This window comes from Cyrtonyx montezumae, unplaced genomic scaffold (genome assembly GCF_038088225.1).
Source record: "Cyrtonyx montezumae isolate F1298 unplaced genomic scaffold, pur_monq_1.0 scaffold_17, whole genome shotgun sequence".
In the NCBI taxonomy this organism is placed as follows: Eukaryota; Metazoa; Chordata; class Aves; order Galliformes; family Odontophoridae; genus Cyrtonyx; species Cyrtonyx montezumae.
This window is the reverse complement of record NW_027071903.1, coordinates 6,167,220-6,185,902: the sequence shown is the minus strand read 5'-3', so window position 1 is coordinate 6,185,902 and position 18,683 is coordinate 6,167,220. Positions and strand designations below refer to the sequence as shown.

Below are 18,683 nucleotides of genomic sequence, written 5' to 3'. Positions count from 1 at the left end.
TAAATGCTTAAACTGTGTTGCTTGTTTCATGCTTGCTTTTGTTGAAAGCTCTTGAGTGAGAATCCTCAGGACATAAGAGTAATGTGCAAGAGTACTTGAACTTGAGTTCTGGACACTTGATCAGACATGAAAAGGAGATGTTGCAGCGACTCACCTGACCTTTTAGAGTCAAGGTGTGCCAACCACCACCTCTTGCTAAAGCCCCCATCTCAGAATGCAAAGCATTTCAGAGGCTTTTAACAATACTTCCAGAGGGTGGCTAGCAGTTTTCTCACCCATATTATTCGGTTTGACAGGGGAAGCAAAAGACTCATTGGGTACATTATTGTGAAATTCTTTACACTTAAAAATGTACATCTGCTGTGGGTACACTACTGGTAAGGGTAGCTCTGACAGATTTTTACATGGCTTTCAGTGTCAGACATGAGTAGGCAAATATTTCCTATAGCAGAACTGCCATTACATCACGTCAAGGAGATTTTGGCAGTACTGAAAAATTTGGTGACTTTTACTCATAAACATGTAGTTTGAGTTGCAGGAGTGTCTTCCTTGTAATAATAGAAATAAATAGCTTTTTACCTTCAGAATTTGACTGCCCTAATTTGAGATGAAAGGCACAGGATGGTAGCCATAGACCGTTAGCAAGTCTAATTGGCAAAGCTTGTTTAGACATCCCAGCAGATGAGGGTGTTAGGGTGGGATTTATAGGAGGATAATGAAGTAGATAATATTGCAGTTTCTTCTAAATGCCATTTCTTTATAATGAGGGAAGGCCTTGTAGGACAAAACAAGCAAGCAGTAGCAGAGGCAGGATGGCTGGTAGCTGATAACGTGGGTTGAGCTGTATCACGACTGCATCAAAATGATGGCTGAGAGGTGCACTGGCAGGAATGTATCAAAGTGTACTGACAGCTGGAGGGGAGTGTGGAAAGAACATAAACACTGCCTTAATACAATCCAAGTCACTCATATACATTAAAATTACTGTCCTGGAATTTGTTTAGTGGAAAAGTATTTGGGAAAGAGTTTGTTTTTGGGGTGGAAAAAAATCAGTTAGTTTTAGTGTCTAATTTTATACTGAAAGCAAACTTTCTTGTTTACCCTCTGAAGTCAGCAGCAGCGTGATGGGTCTCTGGGGGTGCAGCAGTGCTGGCCGGAAGTGGCCTGCCAGGGCTGCTCTGGGATTTGTTTCCTTTTGATTATGGGAAAAATAACCCAAGATATTTCTGTGCATGCAGAACATTCTTAATGACTGAAAAATCTGTTATCGAGTAGGGACAAGGGAGGAAGTGCCATCTCGAATGACAATTAAAATGTGTTTGTTATTAGCTCTAAAAACCCAAACAAATTTATTTTTCTACTTATACTACTACCAAAAAATTGAGATGTTCACAGAACTAAACCTGAACTCACTGCAGTGGAGTATATTGGAGATCACTGTGATGTATGACAGCAATGCAAAGCACAGGAGGAGAATGTCTTCCTCTGAGATATTAATTAATGATCTCCTTCAGAACTCATGAGCTAAGAAATGTGGCAGAGGTGCTGCCCCAGACAATGTGGGGGATCTGATCAGAGCTGCGGGCTGGCACAAAGCCTTATCAGCTGTGTTAGAAAAGCAGGAGAGGGGCTAGATACTGCTCTCTTGTTTTCTGTAGTGGCTGGGGTGGGCTCTGAGCACATTCCTAAGAGAATTGTCTAATATAACTTCGATATTTCCACTGGAAAAACATCCTCTGGTGCCATTCCCATATCCTTCAAAGTTGGTGTACTTGGCACCACACAGGAAACTGAATGGTGGCCATCTGCTCTTCACACTGAGCCACTGGCCAGGTCACCTCTGGCTCTCTTCACTTCTGGCTGTCTTAGATTTTAGCTCAGTAGTCTGCATCTTGGTTTTCACTTGAGATCCAAACCTCAGGAGGGATGCTTCTTGCTGTGCTCTTGAGGCTGTTTTGTAGTGGCAGGCTGCATGGCGGTGTCCCTGAAAACACTGTCACCAAAGCAGAGCAGGACATTAATCCCTGAATTTTGCTGCAGCCTGGCTGCAGCTGGTGTTCTGCTGTGGCTGCTGCAGACACAGCTCGTGTTTCCTACTCCTGCTTCCTCTGCTGCCTGTCCTTGAGTATGTATCTGCAGCTTGGACGGGGGAGCATTTTTGTAGTGATAAAATGGGATATTCACTAAGTCTCAGCTGTAAAGGGAGTAAGAAAAATGTGCGCTGCCTGACAGCAAGGCACAAGGGAATGTGTTGTGTACCTATGTGCCAGAGTTACCACCTATCTCCAAAGAATGATTTTGGGATACATTTAAAATACTCTGTAACACTCTTTGGAAGAAGCATCAAGAGATGATTCTTGTTGGTGAAACAAACAGTAATGGCTTGCTGTTCCTTTGTAAATAGGACTGGCAGCTGGCAAGCTATGTGCAGTCCTGCTCACCTGTTCTTCACTCCTTTTTGAGATGACAACGTTGCTGAGACCGTGCAGCATCCTCTACAGATCTGCTTTTCTTTCAGGCTGTGTTCATGTGGAACGCTGCAACTGTGAGTTCAGAAAACTGCAATCTCTGGCTTCATGCTCCCCCATTGCACCTGCTCATCCTGCAAGTTCAGCTGCTCGAGGTCCTTAGGCCTGGTGTGCAAACAGAGCCATGAGATTTTTGGGAAAGATCACATGAAAATTACTCACTGCATTGCAGTAGGTGCCTAGATTCGGACTATTTTTTTATCTTGTCAGCAAAGGAAAAGATTCCAGCTTTTAAGCTGTTATGATTAATATGAAAGAAAAAATAAATAAAACTTAAGGTTAAATTGTATCCTGAAATCCAGCATGCTTTATCAAAGCACTGTCTGGCAACTGCCAGAGCCATTGATTTAGCAGATTTTCTGCTGTATGTTACAGCATAAAGTGAAGCATTTGGAGATTTTGTTTTCCTTGAGCTTCCTTCTTTTTGATTCAATTTGGAGGATGCTGTGCTGCATTCTTTAACAACTTCTGCTCTGTTTCAGTGCTGTTCATGAGCTCTTCCATATAGACCTTTTTGTTATTTTATCCTCATTCTGATGGTACTTCTGGAAAATAACTGGCCAATTGCCTGGCAGTAAGCTTATTCATTTTTAAAATAGGTTTTTTTTTTTTTTTTTCCCCTGGCTTTTTTTGGAATATGTTGATCCAGAGCTTGGAAAATGTGCTGTGGGTAAGAGAGAAGCTACCAGCTGGTTGCTGGGAAAGTATGTTATTTAAAAACAAAAAGGTTATAAACATATTTTAGTCTCTATTTAAAAGAAAAAATATATTAGTAGTCAAGTTCAGCTGAGCATTTATTGCTTTTACCATTAAGTGTGGTATACTGGGGTGAAAGAAGAACATAGTGCCAAACAAAGCGTAAGTATAGCTTTTATAGTTCATGAATCTAGACAGTTAGGGATCTATTCCAAATGGTGAGACACTGCCACAAACAATAGGATGTGTCTAAAGTTACCATAACGTAGTCATTTTGAGAAAAAGAACTGATGTGTTATAGAGTGGCCACTGGCAAGCATCCTGTGCCAAGGTGCCACAGCCCTGTGTCTAGCTGGGCAAAGCCTTCCTATTCTCCCTTGCCAGCGAATGTTCCAGTAAGAAAAGGAGATGTAAACGGTGCAGAAAGTATTTATTTATTTTCTCTCCCCCATTCTTTTTCTGATATAGGAAGAAGTGAAGAAACAAAGGAAGAACTGTCAGGTGAAGTCCCAGGCATAGCCGGGTGTGTAGGAGTGTTGTTCTGCCATCAGCTTGGAAGATGGTGTGTGCTTCTTGCTGCAAGACACCAGTAGCCCTTTTTACCTCATTCTATTAAGGAAGCTCTGTGGAAATCTTTTTCCAGGATCTGTATCTCCTAGTAGAGGTAAGTGCAGTTAAATGCGTTGTCTGCAGGTATCACAGGCAATTCTTGTAGCTCTCTCCCCATTGCTGCGCCCTGCCATGCATGTTGTTTTTGCTTTCTTTTCCAATCCTTCACTGCATCCATCCTTGTATGTAGCGTGCAAACTTTGCAGACAAGGGACTAAGGTGAGGCCATAGCCATGTAATAACTGAAGTTTCAACTGCAGGATTTAGATGGTAAAGGCCACAGATGAATACAGTAATTTTCTTTCCTATCCTTAATGCCTTCTTTAGCATAGGATGAGAGATGCTCATTTAGCATGAATGAGCACAGCTTCCTTGGTTTTAACAGAGCAACATTCATTTGCATTAGCTGGTAACAGTTCACATAGTGGTGTTTCCTTCTGTGCCTGAAAGCACCAAGGGGTGCCTCTTGCTTTCACTTTTGTCCTCAGAGCAGCTGGTAATTATCAGTTAAACTATCAGATGGCTTTATCATTCATATTTAAAGGAAAGCTTGCCTTTTTTAGATAGCCAATTTATTTGAATTACTGTAACTAATCAATGCAGAACTCATTCTTTGAGGTGATGGCTTCCCCAGACCTGTACATACAGATATGGGCTTTTGTGTGCAATTTTTTCCATCTGTGACAGAAACCTTTGAGAATTTGATCTTAAATGCATTGCTAGGTAGATACTTACTGTAACACTTCTGGTAAGTCATCTCTCCGTATGTTATGATTTTACACAGTTTTCAGTTTGCACTTCTATGCTGTGTGTGTGAGCACTGTGATTTATGCTAGCTAACGTTGAGTATTTTCTTCCAATGGGGCAAAAACTGACAGCACAAGAAAAATGCACATACAGAAGAATATGCCAGTTTTTATGTGCTCTTAATGCAATAAATTTAAAATTTATTTTTGCTATCTCAGTGTGAAGTGAAGGTGAGAACCATTTGTTGACCACTATGGTAGAATCTTATATGAACGGTTAATAGGGGGAAAATAATTGTCGTCTTCTGGAATTTTGCAAAAAAAAAATTGTGGTTAACTTCACATAGTTTTAAAAATATGTAATTCAGTTCTGTGGTGATGATGATCCCAGAGATGGTCACTGAGAGAGAGCCTGCAATTTCTTCCAGAAAGCAAGAAGTCACTGCTTAATGGGTGACACTTCCACATCTAGCTTAGATGCATAGAAAAAACTAATGACAATGTGTCCTGCTCAACATCCAGTAGCTCTTGCTGACTTTTTCCAGATCTTGTTTAATATTATTTCCTCCTTTAAAGATTCTTATCTATACGCAATTCCAGGCAGGACTCTGTAGCACCAAGTGGGATCACAGTCCAGCCAATAGAGCCATATTCTGTACTTCTGAAAGCTACAAGTTGGGCAACAAGCAGGAAGAAGTCTGCAGATTGCTCCCATGTTTGGAGTGATGGGGTTCAAACTTTCAGATGGAAGAGTGGCTGTAATTGCAAAATACTGTCTTTTGCTTTTAAATGACTTTCACAAGCAAAGGTGTCTGATGCCATGTCACAAAGTTTTATGTGGATAAATCAGTGATAGAAATTAGAATGTTTTAGGACAAAAACAGTATCCTGAGGGTGACGAGTTTCTGTCTTTGAAAGAAGCCATGCTAGTCTAAAACACTAACTGGAGTCTAAGGAGACCCAAAGCTGGTTTTTATCACCTTCAGAAGAGTCCTGATTTGTTGTCATTCTTTATTTACTAATTTCTGCCATCTTTTTGCTCCTCTAACCTGGTGTGAAGTTAAAAGTGTGGACAGCAGTGATGGAGTCAGCTGGTGTTTTGGAAAGAAACCTACAGCAACAATGTGAATGCTGAGCAGCTGACACTGTTATAATACCTGTCAAACTGGGCTGATCAGAAGATGTAATAGATGTAGGAATGAGCCTGCAAATCCAGCTTCCTCAATGAGACACCCAAGGGAATATTTAAGGTATTACAGACGTATAAGGTTAGTCATATTCTTGGGCCTTCTAGGGGGGAGAAAGTGTCTCATCAGATGACTTCCTGAAGTCTTGTCCAACCTCAATTATTCTGAGTCCTCGCTTATTCCTCAGCCTATGAGTTAGGATGACTAAAACTTGAGTAACAGTGATGTGAGCTGAAGGCAGACACACCGGTCTAGTTCACATAGTCCTAATGGTTCCAGTCAGTAGCCAGAGGCTTTGGTTCAGTCTTGGGAGTCTTTGCAAATCCTTGTTTATCTCTAGAGCTGCAAATTAAAGGCTGCAGATATGGGAATGGCTGGTAACAGGAAAAGCAAGGCTAACAAAGCCCCCATGAATGTTCTGCTTGTCAACAGATTAGTAGCTGTGCATCATGTAACAGTTTCCAGTTGTCCAGTGCCCTGTGGCTTTAGATGCCAGGGCGATGCATGCCACTGCAGAGTTCTGTGGTGCTCCCCTCTGGGAACTGGGTCCTGACTCATGCTCTCTCTGCAGTGAATGTATGTTCATTTTCCAGCATGTGTTTCCTGCACAGAGGCCCACAAGGGGCAGTAAGTATTTTTTAAGTGTTCTGTTCTTTTCAACCAGGCTAGTTAGAGGTTGGCACAAATACTTGCTGTATTATGAATATGTCCTAGATTTTATTGACTACATTTGTGTCACTCATGTGCTGATGTGCTGTTAAAATGCTTTATGAATTAGATGGTCTTTGTATTTTTTATTTCTTCAAAGAAGGCATGAATTGTTCACTTTGAATGATTTTTTTTTTTTTTTAGAATTTTGAGAATATAGCATATATTTATTTTCTAAGTCCTTATAGATGTGCAGGACATCTGCTTCAAAGCACAGAAGTGTAGACTGTGTCCCTAACACAACTGTTTGTAACTCTTTCCATTCTGATTATGCAGAAGAAAAAATTACCAAAATAGCTGTTGTATAAAAACCACCAGCAAGTTTCATTTCTGAATATGAACTCATCTGTACTTTGCAGAAGCCTGCGTGGCAGAGCTGAGGAGGCCTCCCTGGTGGAGGCAGCAGCATCGCACTTGAAGCAGCCACTTGTGAATACCTGATGCAAGTCACTGGGGGAAAGAGCACCCACAAGGATGGGACGATGGCTAGCTAAATTTAAAAGAAACACAGTGAATGTAAGTACGCAGAAACTAGGAAAAATAAAATGTTCTTATACTCGTCCCCAGGCATCCACTCTTGGGCACAGCTGAAGAGGAGATATCATTGCTGATGACTCTTTTGCCTGACAGATGTAGCTGCTCTTGCAGGACTGCTGTGTGAATGTGGTAAACATGCCCATCTGTGTCGTGGAGCTGGAGCTTCAGAAAGGTAAAATGTATATATACATTTACATATATGCATACATTTCACGTGTGTGTGTGTGTGTGAAAAGCATCTTTGTGATCCTGTCAGAGCTTTGTTACTATGACTTTGCAAAAAAAAAAAAATCGAGAAACTCCTCAAAACTAGGGTCTTAGTCTAACTAAGATCATAGCCTGGGATAATACTACTCTTCTGGAATGCTGTGTTAACTCATGAAAGTCTTGAAAAGGAAGTGTTCCTCCATACTGACTGGCCTGCATGTGAGCTATCCAGACTAGTTAAAGCTTAATTAAAAATTGCCAGAGTGGCTAAATTCTTTTCTAAGTGCAGCTGCAAATTATTAGCTGTGGGCATGTTTTAGACCTTAATTAGTAACAGTTGCACTGGAATGAATGCAGCTGCTATAAATTAATATCAGTTAGGCATTTCTTTAGGCAGTACAAGGGTCTCAAAATGGTGTTAGAGCCCACCTAGATTAAAAACATGTATTACTTATGCAATGAACTACAAAATCAAAGATAACTAGAAAATGTCTTTATTGAAAAAAGCAGATTATAGCATCTAAGGTTAAATGAAACATCTGACTTTAATATTAAATAACTTAAGGTGATAGCAAGTAGCTCCTTCTTTAGATAAATAAATCTACATTTCCCAATTATTTTTCTTCAACAATCAAGGGAATCAAACACTGAAACACAAAACCACAAGTAATTCTAAAGACTGAAAGACAGAAGCACATTGGAAAGTTTTACAAGGATATATACAAAAATAGTTAAACTAATGTATATTTTCAGCATGTAAACTAGTTACATGATATACAAACAGGGAATTTATATATCTCCTACAAAATAAAAATCAATGTTGGTCCAAGTTCTTGGAAGAAAACTATATTCTTTTAAAGAAAATGAAAATATTTCTCAAATGAAAACTTAATTTAAGTCAAATTATACACTCTAGTTACGGCATTAGTTACAGGATGAATGACAAACTTTTAAACTTTCCTTGAAACACAAGAAAGCAGCTTTTGTCTCCTTTAGAGCTTTGGTTTACTTAACTACTCTGGAATTTCTGGTCTTAAAGAGCTCCTCTAACCATGTTTTCCTTTTGAAGCTCCACCTTACAAAATATACACACACACGCGTGCACACAAGTGAAAAGAAACAGAAATAAACCCAAACAAACCCCTTCTAAAAGCTCAGTTATCTGAGTGCATTCTTTCAGTTTTGTTTTTCAATTATTATTTTGGTCCTTTCTTTGGAATGCTTCCTCCAGTGCATGAGGGTCTCTGAATCACCCAGAACAGCTCTGTGCTGCAGGGACTTTGTAAGACCTTACCAAAGGGTAAGGTGCATTCCTGATGCAAATGAGAACAGGTTGGTATTGTTTTAACTTTGTGGAAATATTCTGACAGTACAGAACATAAAAAGGCCCCTGAACAACCACGTCATAAAGTGAGCTCCAGAAAGTTTACATCTGTGTTGAACTGATTTAATATAAGCATATACTCCTTAAGAAAATAATTAAGTGAAGTTTTCTCACTTACATAATTCCCCAGCCAGGAGTGAAAATGTGCGGAAGCTGTAGCTAACATTACAGTGTGCAATCATTATTTTAGATTAGCTTTCTTTTCTTCTGTTCCTTGATTGAAAACTGGCATATGTCACTCAACCACCAGTTTTTACATTAAATGCAGGAAAAGCAAACTTTATTAATTATCCAAAACCAAAATGTGCCTGTCTGTAGGAAATGATGGAACAACTGCTGCTTTCTGGTTGTAAACAGATTTCTTACTCTATACTGAAACTGTAACTTTCAGTATAGCACTATGAGGATACTTAACACATTGGAACTGAGTAGAACTACAAGTAAGATCAATTAACATGTGAAATTAAATATTATTCTGCTCTAAAGTATGATCATTTAAAAAAAAGAAAATATCATGTGTACATGTTATACAATATGCTGAAAAGTAACATTGAGCAGGAAACCTTGCTGCTGACTGGAGGTGGAAGTGCTGACTGCGGAAGGTACTGGCAGAAGACTGGGCTAAATCCCAGAGTCACCTCAACCTCTGGCCACAGTGGTTTTTAAGGTTTTGCTTCAGTGTACAGTATGCACTGCTATAGGATGACTTGCTCACAGGAGCAGACCCAAACATTCTCTGTGTATTTTAATGATTACCTTCTTAATTTGAATTATTTAATATGTAATTGTGAAGACAAGCAATTAGAAACACCTCAAAGATAGATGTGAGCCAAAGCAGCTTCCTTAAAGGGGAAAGTAGCTCACTGCAGCTCAGACTAAAAGTTTATCCTGAAGCTCTGCTATCTTCTATCATATTGTTTGTAATAACCTTAATGGAATTCACCTAGTTATATAACCCAACTAAAGATAGGTTTTTTTCTTTTTTCTAGAATTTGCAGTTTGGGCAACAGGCACCTATACTTCTCCTATATTCTGCTTCCCCCTGAGGTTGGTTTGGTGACTATGGGCACAGAGGTAATGCTTGTACAGGCAGAGAAACTGTGCATGCAGCCAGTGTCTGCTCTTCTACAAGGAAGACATGTGAGCTAGGAGCTCAACTGCATAAACAGGGCACTAGTAATATAGTAATTCCTACAAAACCTGCCTTAAATATCAATTAGAAAATTACTTTTTAAAGGAGTATCTGATTTGACGAAGAGCATTCAATAGAACAGGTTCATCTAGGCCAGTGGAAGTTTGGCAGAAGTTCAGAAAACATAGCTTTTGTTCCTTACTAACAGAAAAAAAGAAATAGTTCACAGGAATTTTTCCTGCCTCCTTGCTCTCCCCCACCACCCCCAAGGAAATTCCAGACTATCAAAAAATTCTGTTAAGGGAGTTAATTATTCCACTTAGGAATTAGTGTCCATTGGATGCCCTTTGTACTTTTCAAGAGCACCACAAATGGCTTTCAAAAAATCAATGGAGCATAAGAAACTAAACTGCAATGGTGTTAGCAAATAAGTCAAGTCATTTTGTCAGTCTGCATGCTGAATTTAACGTGATCATTCCTGAATGGATTGGTCAGATTCTCGATGTGTTGAGAACTAGCATTGAAGTGTCCCAATTTACACATGCAGAGAATCTGGTCTGGTATTTCCGCTTCCTCTGCAGCAGAAGAGTTTTATTTTATTGTAATTTTGGATACAAAGACAGCAATGATGGATTTGGTTAAAATATAAATTCAAGAAGGCTGGATAAATTCTCATGAGAATGCAAGGAATTTTTTAAACATACAGATGTGTGATTTGCATGTAAATCATCAGCACATGGTAGAAAAACCATAAAAAAAGATTCATCGAACTTCCTATATGGAAGACATACATTTCCCCAGATCTCTGAGGTTACTGTAAAAGCTTATGCAAAACATGAAAGTGTGTACATTCTATGTACATCTAATACTTGTTATAAAATATCAAAGTTTCAATTGTCTGACTCTAAATTATTATTTCTGCTAAACTGTATTTTGTTTCTCCAGTGAAGATAACCACCACTATCTGTTGAAAAGTACATCTAGAAAAGAACACAAAGCTGAAAAGGTAATACAAAAACCACTGCCCCCCCCCCCCCCCCCCACCTTTTTAATAATGCCTCAACATACAATCTTAAAGCAGTTGTCAACAAATGAACAAATGGTAACCTGCATAAATCAGGTAGAAAAACGACAAGTTTACCTCTGCACAGAAAGGGGCTGCTAACTATTAAACAAACAAACAAAACAGATTTAAAGATGAATTGTTTACTAAGTGCCAAATCATCAGCTTCAATGCATGTTGAAGCTACCACTAACACTTGTACAGGACAAGCAATTACAGAGCTCAATGCCTTCCTTCAATTGTTAGAACCCTGCATGTACTGCTCTATTGGATATACTCTTCTGCAGCATGGTTTCTCTGAGACCCTTGACGCTTTTCTTTAACAAAAGTTAGTCTTCAGATGGCAATGGACCCATGTAGGTTGAAAGGTTGTCCTGATGTGCCTTTGCAGAATGCCTTTATCAAACCCATGCTGAAAAGGGTCACTGCTAAAAAAACTCGTTAGCTTCTTATCAACTAATGCTGGGAATGTAAGTTTTTAAAAACATTAGACTTGTATTTTCTAAGACCAGATTTCGAGGAAACTAGCTCACATGCTGGCATTTATCTTACCACTCTACCATTTATCTTGCAATGCAATGAAGGTGCTGAACTTTGGAAATTAATTCTGCATTCCTTACTTGGGCAAAACCTCCACTGAAGAAACATGAGCAAGGAGAGCAGAACAGCCCTTAGTACTGCTGTTCTTAAAAACGCTGCCGCTTACAGTTATGACTTAACGGTGCATTACTTGTTCAAGTAGACGGTGTCTCAGTGAAAATGTCTAAATAACAGAACTCATATATACAAGATTAGAAAGAACCCCCTTACCTCTGATTTAAAAAATAAATAGCTGGTTTAGATGGTTATTACTGGAATATCATCTTTGAAGGATCAGGAAAGTCACTTTTACGTTTGTCTTCTGAACAGCTTACTGGTAACGGAAACGTCTTTCAGAGTTCTGTGACATGCATTGGATAGCTCGGTGGTGGATGCGATGGCAACTTAATATTAAGGCGCCTGATATGACAGCTGTGACACAGCAAGTGGCCCTCCAACGGGTAACAACGATGGCCTTCCTCATCATTGAGCTGCAAGCCACAATCCTAGAAGAAAAAAATACATCCCAGTTGTGATTCAGGTGGGTCATCTTACATCAATGTTGATCTGTCTTGTATAACCCTGAGAGCTCCATCCCATGCCATGTGTGGGGTAAATAACTCCCAAGGATGGTACTTCACAAAGAAATCGTATAGATGATGGTATATTTTGAGTAGGTCTATATAGAAATCAGCACAGCGTGTTCAGGTAGTACACAAATAATACAAAAGAGAAGATGGCTCACCTTCAGGATGACGAGGCTTGCAGCAGACTCCATGTAGGAGGGATCTCCAAGAAGAGATCCTTCCCTGGTGGTGGTCAGCCCTTAAATGGGGTTTGGGAGAGGTGGAGCCAGGCTCCACCCCTTCCAATCACACAGGTATATCACCTGTGCCCCCATGGCTGACTCGGTGCTCACCTCAGGTGACCAACCAGTGGTTCAGGCTGTGATTCAGCATTTCCCATACACCACGAAAGGCAGCAACATCAAGAGTTTATGGCAGACCCTGACTATCCTGTACTAAATGAAATTACATCACTAAGACCTATTAGGACAATCTGTAGTAATACCCAGCCCAATTCCAACATTTTTCCCCACTTCTCTTCCCCTTATAATTGTTGAAGCAAGTCAGACAAAACCCTCTAAAACTGTACTCCTTTTTCTGCAGTAAGAAAGTCAAGTTCTTCAGTGGATTTCAGTTTTAGAATGAGAATCTACTGAGTTTCACTGCAGCTGTTAAGCTGTCACACCACGAACAGATGACACAGAAAAGCAGGAAAGTTTCCAAACTTGACTACTAACTTTGCATGATGAACAGATGGTGGATGACAACTTAAATGACATTTCACAGAAACTGGACATTTATAAAGTGTGTGTGCAAATACCTCAAAATACTGGTACTGACTGAACTAGCATATCTGGAGACAACAGTGACCCAGTGTATACAGTTTGAGAGGTATTAGGCAGTAACCTACCCCTGTTAACACATGGCTAACCTCACTATTACTGTACATAAATGTACTCTGCTATTCTGGGCAGATGTGGAAGCAGTTTAATTTGCCTGAAACTGGAAAGAGAATGGGGAAATGAATAATGAAACAGAAGAGAAAATAAACCCCCATTGGGACATTCTAATATAATGTCAGTAGGCTGAGAAAGAAGGGGAGGGAGCTGTCATCTTAAGTGAAGCCTGCACAAAGCAATAGCTGAGGGAGGGAAATACAGCTCTCCAAATGCCAAAATCTCCTATGCCAATTCCTCTTGAGAATCAGCTACCTCTTTTGGAAGGAGCTGCCTGGGTGCATGGGCTACTCAGATGTGGGTTCTTATACATTTCAGGATGCCCTGAATTTTGCTCTCCTTATCCCTCAAATGGAAGCCTCTCTTTAAAACCTTTTTTGAGCTAGAATGTCTGAAAGGTTGATCTCAAATAAAAGAGTCTGTCTTCTTCCTCATACTCCTGGGGTGTGCAGATAATGCTCAGATAAGCTCTTCTCCCTGTGAAGCAAGAGCACTAGTCCCAGATCTTAATTTGCTCCAACAAATATATAAATGTTCTGCACAAAAACAATGTCACTGGTACCCTCATCTCTTATGTAGCAAACAGTAAGTGTTCATCCAGCATGGAAAAACACAGATCCCCTGGAAGCGCTTTCCAGCACAGCGGAGAAGGTCTTTCCCTGCATAAGCAATTGGATTCACATCTCCTCAGATTACAGTCACACAAACTGTATCCAAAAGGAACAGGAAAAAGAGAACCAGAACTTCCTCTATCTTCTCTCCCCATCTATAAGTACAGATAAAATTCCACCAAAACAGAACTCAGCCTTTTAAATTATTATACTGAAAAAAAAAAAGGAACCTTATTTGGTACAACTGGAAATGGCAGTACCACTCGAAGCCCAGCTAGCACGCATTCTTCTGCCTCCCTTCAGGAGCCATGGAGCACAGCCCTACCTGTCCAGGCATGTTGAGTCAGCAAATGCACCCTGGGTTGCAAGTCATGCACCTACTGAGAGAGGATGTGCGGTATAAGCAAAGCCTTGTCCAGTGCCTCTTGCCCAGCTCTTCCACAGCACTCACCTCACAGTGATAGCACTCCACGTGGTAGTCTTTGTCCATTGACACTACACGGATGGTTTCTTCAGATCCCTGTTGGAGAAGCACAGAAAGGGTAAGAGTAGGCTTGTAAGTGGTGTTTTCTCCATGATTTAGTGCCCAACCTATAGCTTCTGTGTGGGATATCCCTTCTCCTTTTGTAGAGCAGAGCTCTGTCACTGCTGAAGGTCTTGCCCCTCCATGCACTGCACTGCAGTACCAGTTTTGCTGTTAAGCAGCCCTCTGGGTGTCTGAAATAGATAGATTGTAGAGGTAATTTGGGAAGTGTAGCTGAAATTCCATGCTCAAAAGACAAATTTTCTCTTGAAATAAAATCGTTTTCCAAGGATGCCCAGAATTTGAACAAATTACAAGCCAAACACGCTGACTAGACATGCTGACTAGGTTACTCTTCCTGGTAGGCATCCTGGCCTGACTTTTCTAGGACTTGTTTCCCTCAAACCACCTGGTGCACAGCTATTCTGCACATGCACCTGGCTGTGTATGTACCCCACGGTCATTTACATACCTGTCCAGCAGGTAGTTATGCACACAGGCCAAAGCCTCAGTGTGACAGTGGATGTAGTGGAGTTGTGTAATACCTGGCAGAGCCCCAGGCCCTGCCAAGCTGCCTATACCCTTCCTGTAACCTCACAACCGTTCCCTGAGCCGCTCTGATGCCTCTGAAGACAGAGCTCATTAAATCTGCTGACCTGCATTGTTTCCAGTTCCAGGCGTGGTTAGTGCATGAGATAGGAAGTATGAGATATGTCTGAGAGAAGCTGCAGGCAGGTTAGCACCTGCACTGCTAGACTTGAACTAACCTATGAAACCTCCATGGGAAACAACATGGAGTCTATTCTGCCAACTATCAGATGAGTCAGCAGTAGACTGCTTCTTTACCTTCTTTTAATTGTTACTATTTTTTAAATCATTTTGTAAGACATGAAACTAGTGAAGTTTCCATAGAGCTTTTCTCTTTCGACAACCATCAGCAGGGCAGGACGTTCTGGCTCAGCTTTTATAAGGTTTTTAATTTTGTGAGACCTGTCCATTTAGGAAAAATAATGACAAACACTGGTAGAGGTGGGCATGCTGAGAGGCTCCAGCCACAGGCTTTCCTAGGGCACAGCAGCTTATAGGAGACACACTCTGGTTCTACGCACCTGATGAGAGGATGAGCAAGGTGCTGAGGGCCTTGCTTATGATCAGGCTGGCCACTCTGGGCAGCCAGAAATGGGTCATCTTTTCCAGAATCTTACTGTTCTAACTATACTGTCACAATGGTCAGAGTTGCAAGCAGCAGTCATTCATCTGGCTTTCCTCTTAGGCAACTTCTCTACCTCCTTTTGTAGCCCTTAACCGCTTTATTACAGTGATATTCCAGGACAACAGGCTGTGTGGCCTTTTGAGGGTCAGGGTAACCCCTCAGTTGTCTTTTCAAGCTTGGGCATCGTAGTAGATGCACATCAGAAGAGCAAACATAGCAGGCAAGGAAAATTGCTACTTGAGCTAACGGGAAATTCTAAAAATAAACAGGGCTTTACTTCTTGGATTGCTCCTGGAGCCCCAGTTAGGGTTTTCAATTAAATGAGATTTATAACAGCACAATTAAGACTTGGAAAGCACTCTAATGATACAAAGTAATATGCTACATAAGCACTATGACTATTACAACCTCTGGGAATGTTTGGGAGTGATATTACTGCTGAACTGAATTTAATATCTGACACACATTCTGGAAGGAGGAAAAGTTCTTGGAAAGTGTTCTTGTGCCAACAGCTGTTTTCTGTAAAGAGTCTGTGCACGTTAACATGTACCTGTGCTGGCAGAATCGGCTGGTTACAGGAAGCGCATTTTGGTGCAAAAACCCTAGGGTATAAGAAGAAATTGGTCAAATCACATTTAAAGTTTCTTCAGAAAGTAGAACAAGGAGAACTGTTCCAACCATGCCTTCTTTTTAGCAAAACGTAACCCTGAGTTTGAAAGTATCTCTACATTTTTTTACAATATTCAGGGAAAAGGAGACTTAGAGAGGCGTATCTACCCCAGCTTTATTGCTTAGGTCTTCTTGACCTCTAGTTGTTACCAATCCAACCCTCTTCCTATGCGTGCCCTTTCTCTCACCTTCCTTTATTCCTAAGGCCATTCAGATGCTGCAAAGCAGCTCCTGGCCTGGGGCCTGTCAGCAGCTGACATGCTAAATGGGAGAGGGACTGATCTCAGCTAGGACCTACATAAACCAAACACATCAATTGGTTTTACCCACAGCTGCGTTTTATGACAGTCACTGGGCCAACATTCACTCCATCCTCACAATACAGTCAGACCAATACAACTGCATTTAAAATGATTTCCCCTTGCTCCATGAGCTGAGTTACTGGTTGGCTGGAGCAAAGAGAGCATTCATACTGCCTTTGAGCAGAAGACAGTCCAAAAGCAATCACTTTAACAACAGAACTTCATCGGGTGAAGGTAAAATCATTCTAACACTGGCTGCTAATTATATGTCTACTGTCCAGTCTAACCTGATTTAACATACTCCCAAGCATCATGCACCACTAGAATCTAGACACTAGCAGAACCTACCACCACTTGCAGAATTAGGCACATCTAATTAGTAATGGAAGTCCTGAAAGAAGTAGAGAAGCAGCCAGCAGAGAAGTACATCCTCTGACAACCTCACTTTCAATATCACATAGCTCTTAAATTCTCCACAGGACCCACCAAGTGAGTTTTAGGATAACTTCAGAACACTTTACAAATGCAACATGTGAGAAGAGCGCTAATGGACAGCTGAACAAACAGGAAAAACTTTTCTCTGTTGCAATGCTCACAGCTACACCAGTAACTTAACCAGTATAAATCTTCCAAGCATGCAATGGATTTGTTTACTTACGTATGGTAGTCTTTGACACAGTAAATATTGTTCTCCACATCCACAGTGAAGGGGACTCCATCCAAACACTCATTACACACCACGCAGCGGAAGCAGCCAGGGTGGTATGACTTTCCAAGAGCCTGTAAGATCTTAAGAGGCAAAGAGCAAAGTAAATGGGTGCACAATTACGTGAAATCCTTCCCCATATACTGCTGTGTCTGACTTTTAAAATGACAGTGAGAAGCACACACTTTGGGATGAAATTACCAAGCTGTAGCTCTGTCAGCAGGGGGCCTTTTAAAAACAATAAAGTTCCTGATTGCTGTGGGTTTCTATCAGGCTCCCAATAATGATAGAAATCTGTGAAAATCAGGTTAAGTCCTGCGAGCATTAACACTGCAGGGCAATACTGCCCAGCACAAGTTAAGCACAGCTTAGAGACTACTTGGAAAATCTGTTGCAGTCAAATACAAGTGAGTGAGAAACAGAGTTAATTCACAAAATGCATCAGACAGAGACAGAAACCCAAACCAGCCATTACTCACACCTACAAAGTAAAATAGTAAAACAGACAAATAAATAGGTGTCCCTCTGCTAACACTCCTGTTCCACCACACTTACTGCCCAGTTATTACTCAGTTATAGAGGCCTATCAGTTTCTGTTAAAATCTGTATCAATGAGTAATTAAAACTGCTCAGGCCTCTGCCATACTGACCTTCCCCTACTGCATATCTTCCCTATGTCTGGACATCTACCTGTGTGACCTGCTGTATGGTACCTGCCTTTTGCAGGGATGTTGGACTCGATGATCTCTTGAGGTCCCTTCTAACACCTACAATTCTGTGATTCTAACAGCTTCAAAGAAAGCCTCTATTATGCAGTTTTCTCAGTACTGTTATAGAAAATCCCCTCCATCTGATGGAGCTGTCTGGCACAGGGCCATCGAAGAGAACACACCAAGCCCAAGGTCTAGGTTCTGGGAAGGGCTAGACAAGGTACCAACTTCAGGCAGCTCTCAAGAGGTTATAGCATCAATGTTGCAGATGTAACAACCACCTTTGGGAGGTAATTTCAAAAAGCTTCTGCTAGCAGCAGCACTCAGCTACTGATAGACTGTACAGGGAAAATCTGCACTGACAAAGCTCACGAGGCCTTGCAGCTGTTTCTACAGGTACAGCTCTACAGGAACTAAGACAGGAAGCACTCTGTTCAGGGACTGCTATCAGACCCTTTGATTTGCAAGCCTGTTCCTACCCAGACTCAACTTATTTTTGGGCATGCACTGCTATCCAAACAGCTACATAACAAGCACTGTTAACATGGTGTGGTTGAGCAGCCACCCTTTGCACAGAGCAATTCCTGCACTTTCAGCCCTTGAACAGCTTGAGGTTTGCACCCAAGCCTGTGGGGCTGCAGCACCGTTCCTCAGCTGCGCATCAGTAATGCGACCGTGCAGACATGTTTGTTGTCTGTGCACTCCTGAGGAGGAACACAAAGCAATTAGCCAAATAAGACTACTTAATTCCTGAAGCTTCCAAAGCTGTTTCCTTTTTTTGCAGTATACTTGCTGATGGGAGAAAGGCAGACCTGCCAAGCTTCCAGCTACTGAGCTCCACCAACAAGATATAATGGACTCTTGCCTGGCATCCTGCAATTAAAGGCCAGTTCAAAGCGTGCAAGTTGTGATACCCCTCCCCCTCCCAGCATGACACAACTCTAGAAATTTGCTCTTGGGCTAAACGAACAATATCCTTGTCCAACCAGTGGTGCCAGGATATGAGCCAGAATTCTCATTAGTGAAGTCTCTGTTCCAGCTCCTTCTGCAC

At 41.1% G+C, this 18,683-nt stretch overlaps 1 protein-coding gene across 1 annotated transcript in view; it reads right to left on the bottom strand.

The window, feature by feature from the left end:
- Nucleotides 1-9,764: 9,764 nt before the first annotated feature.
- Nucleotides 9,765-18,683, bottom strand: part of WTIP (WT1 interacting protein) — a 74,129-nt gene continuing 65,210 nt past the window's right edge. The window contains exons 5-8 of the mRNA XM_065733163.1: nt 16,875-17,005; nt 15,796-15,847; nt 13,961-14,029; nt 9,765-11,882 (exon numbers count right to left, since the gene is read on the bottom strand). Coding sequence (XP_065589235.1) covers nt 11,730-11,882; nt 13,961-14,029; nt 15,796-15,847; nt 16,875-17,005 — 405 coding nt within the window. The 3' untranslated portion in view covers nt 9,765-11,729. The remainder of the gene's footprint in view (nt 11,883-13,960; nt 14,030-15,795; nt 15,848-16,874; nt 17,006-18,683) is intronic.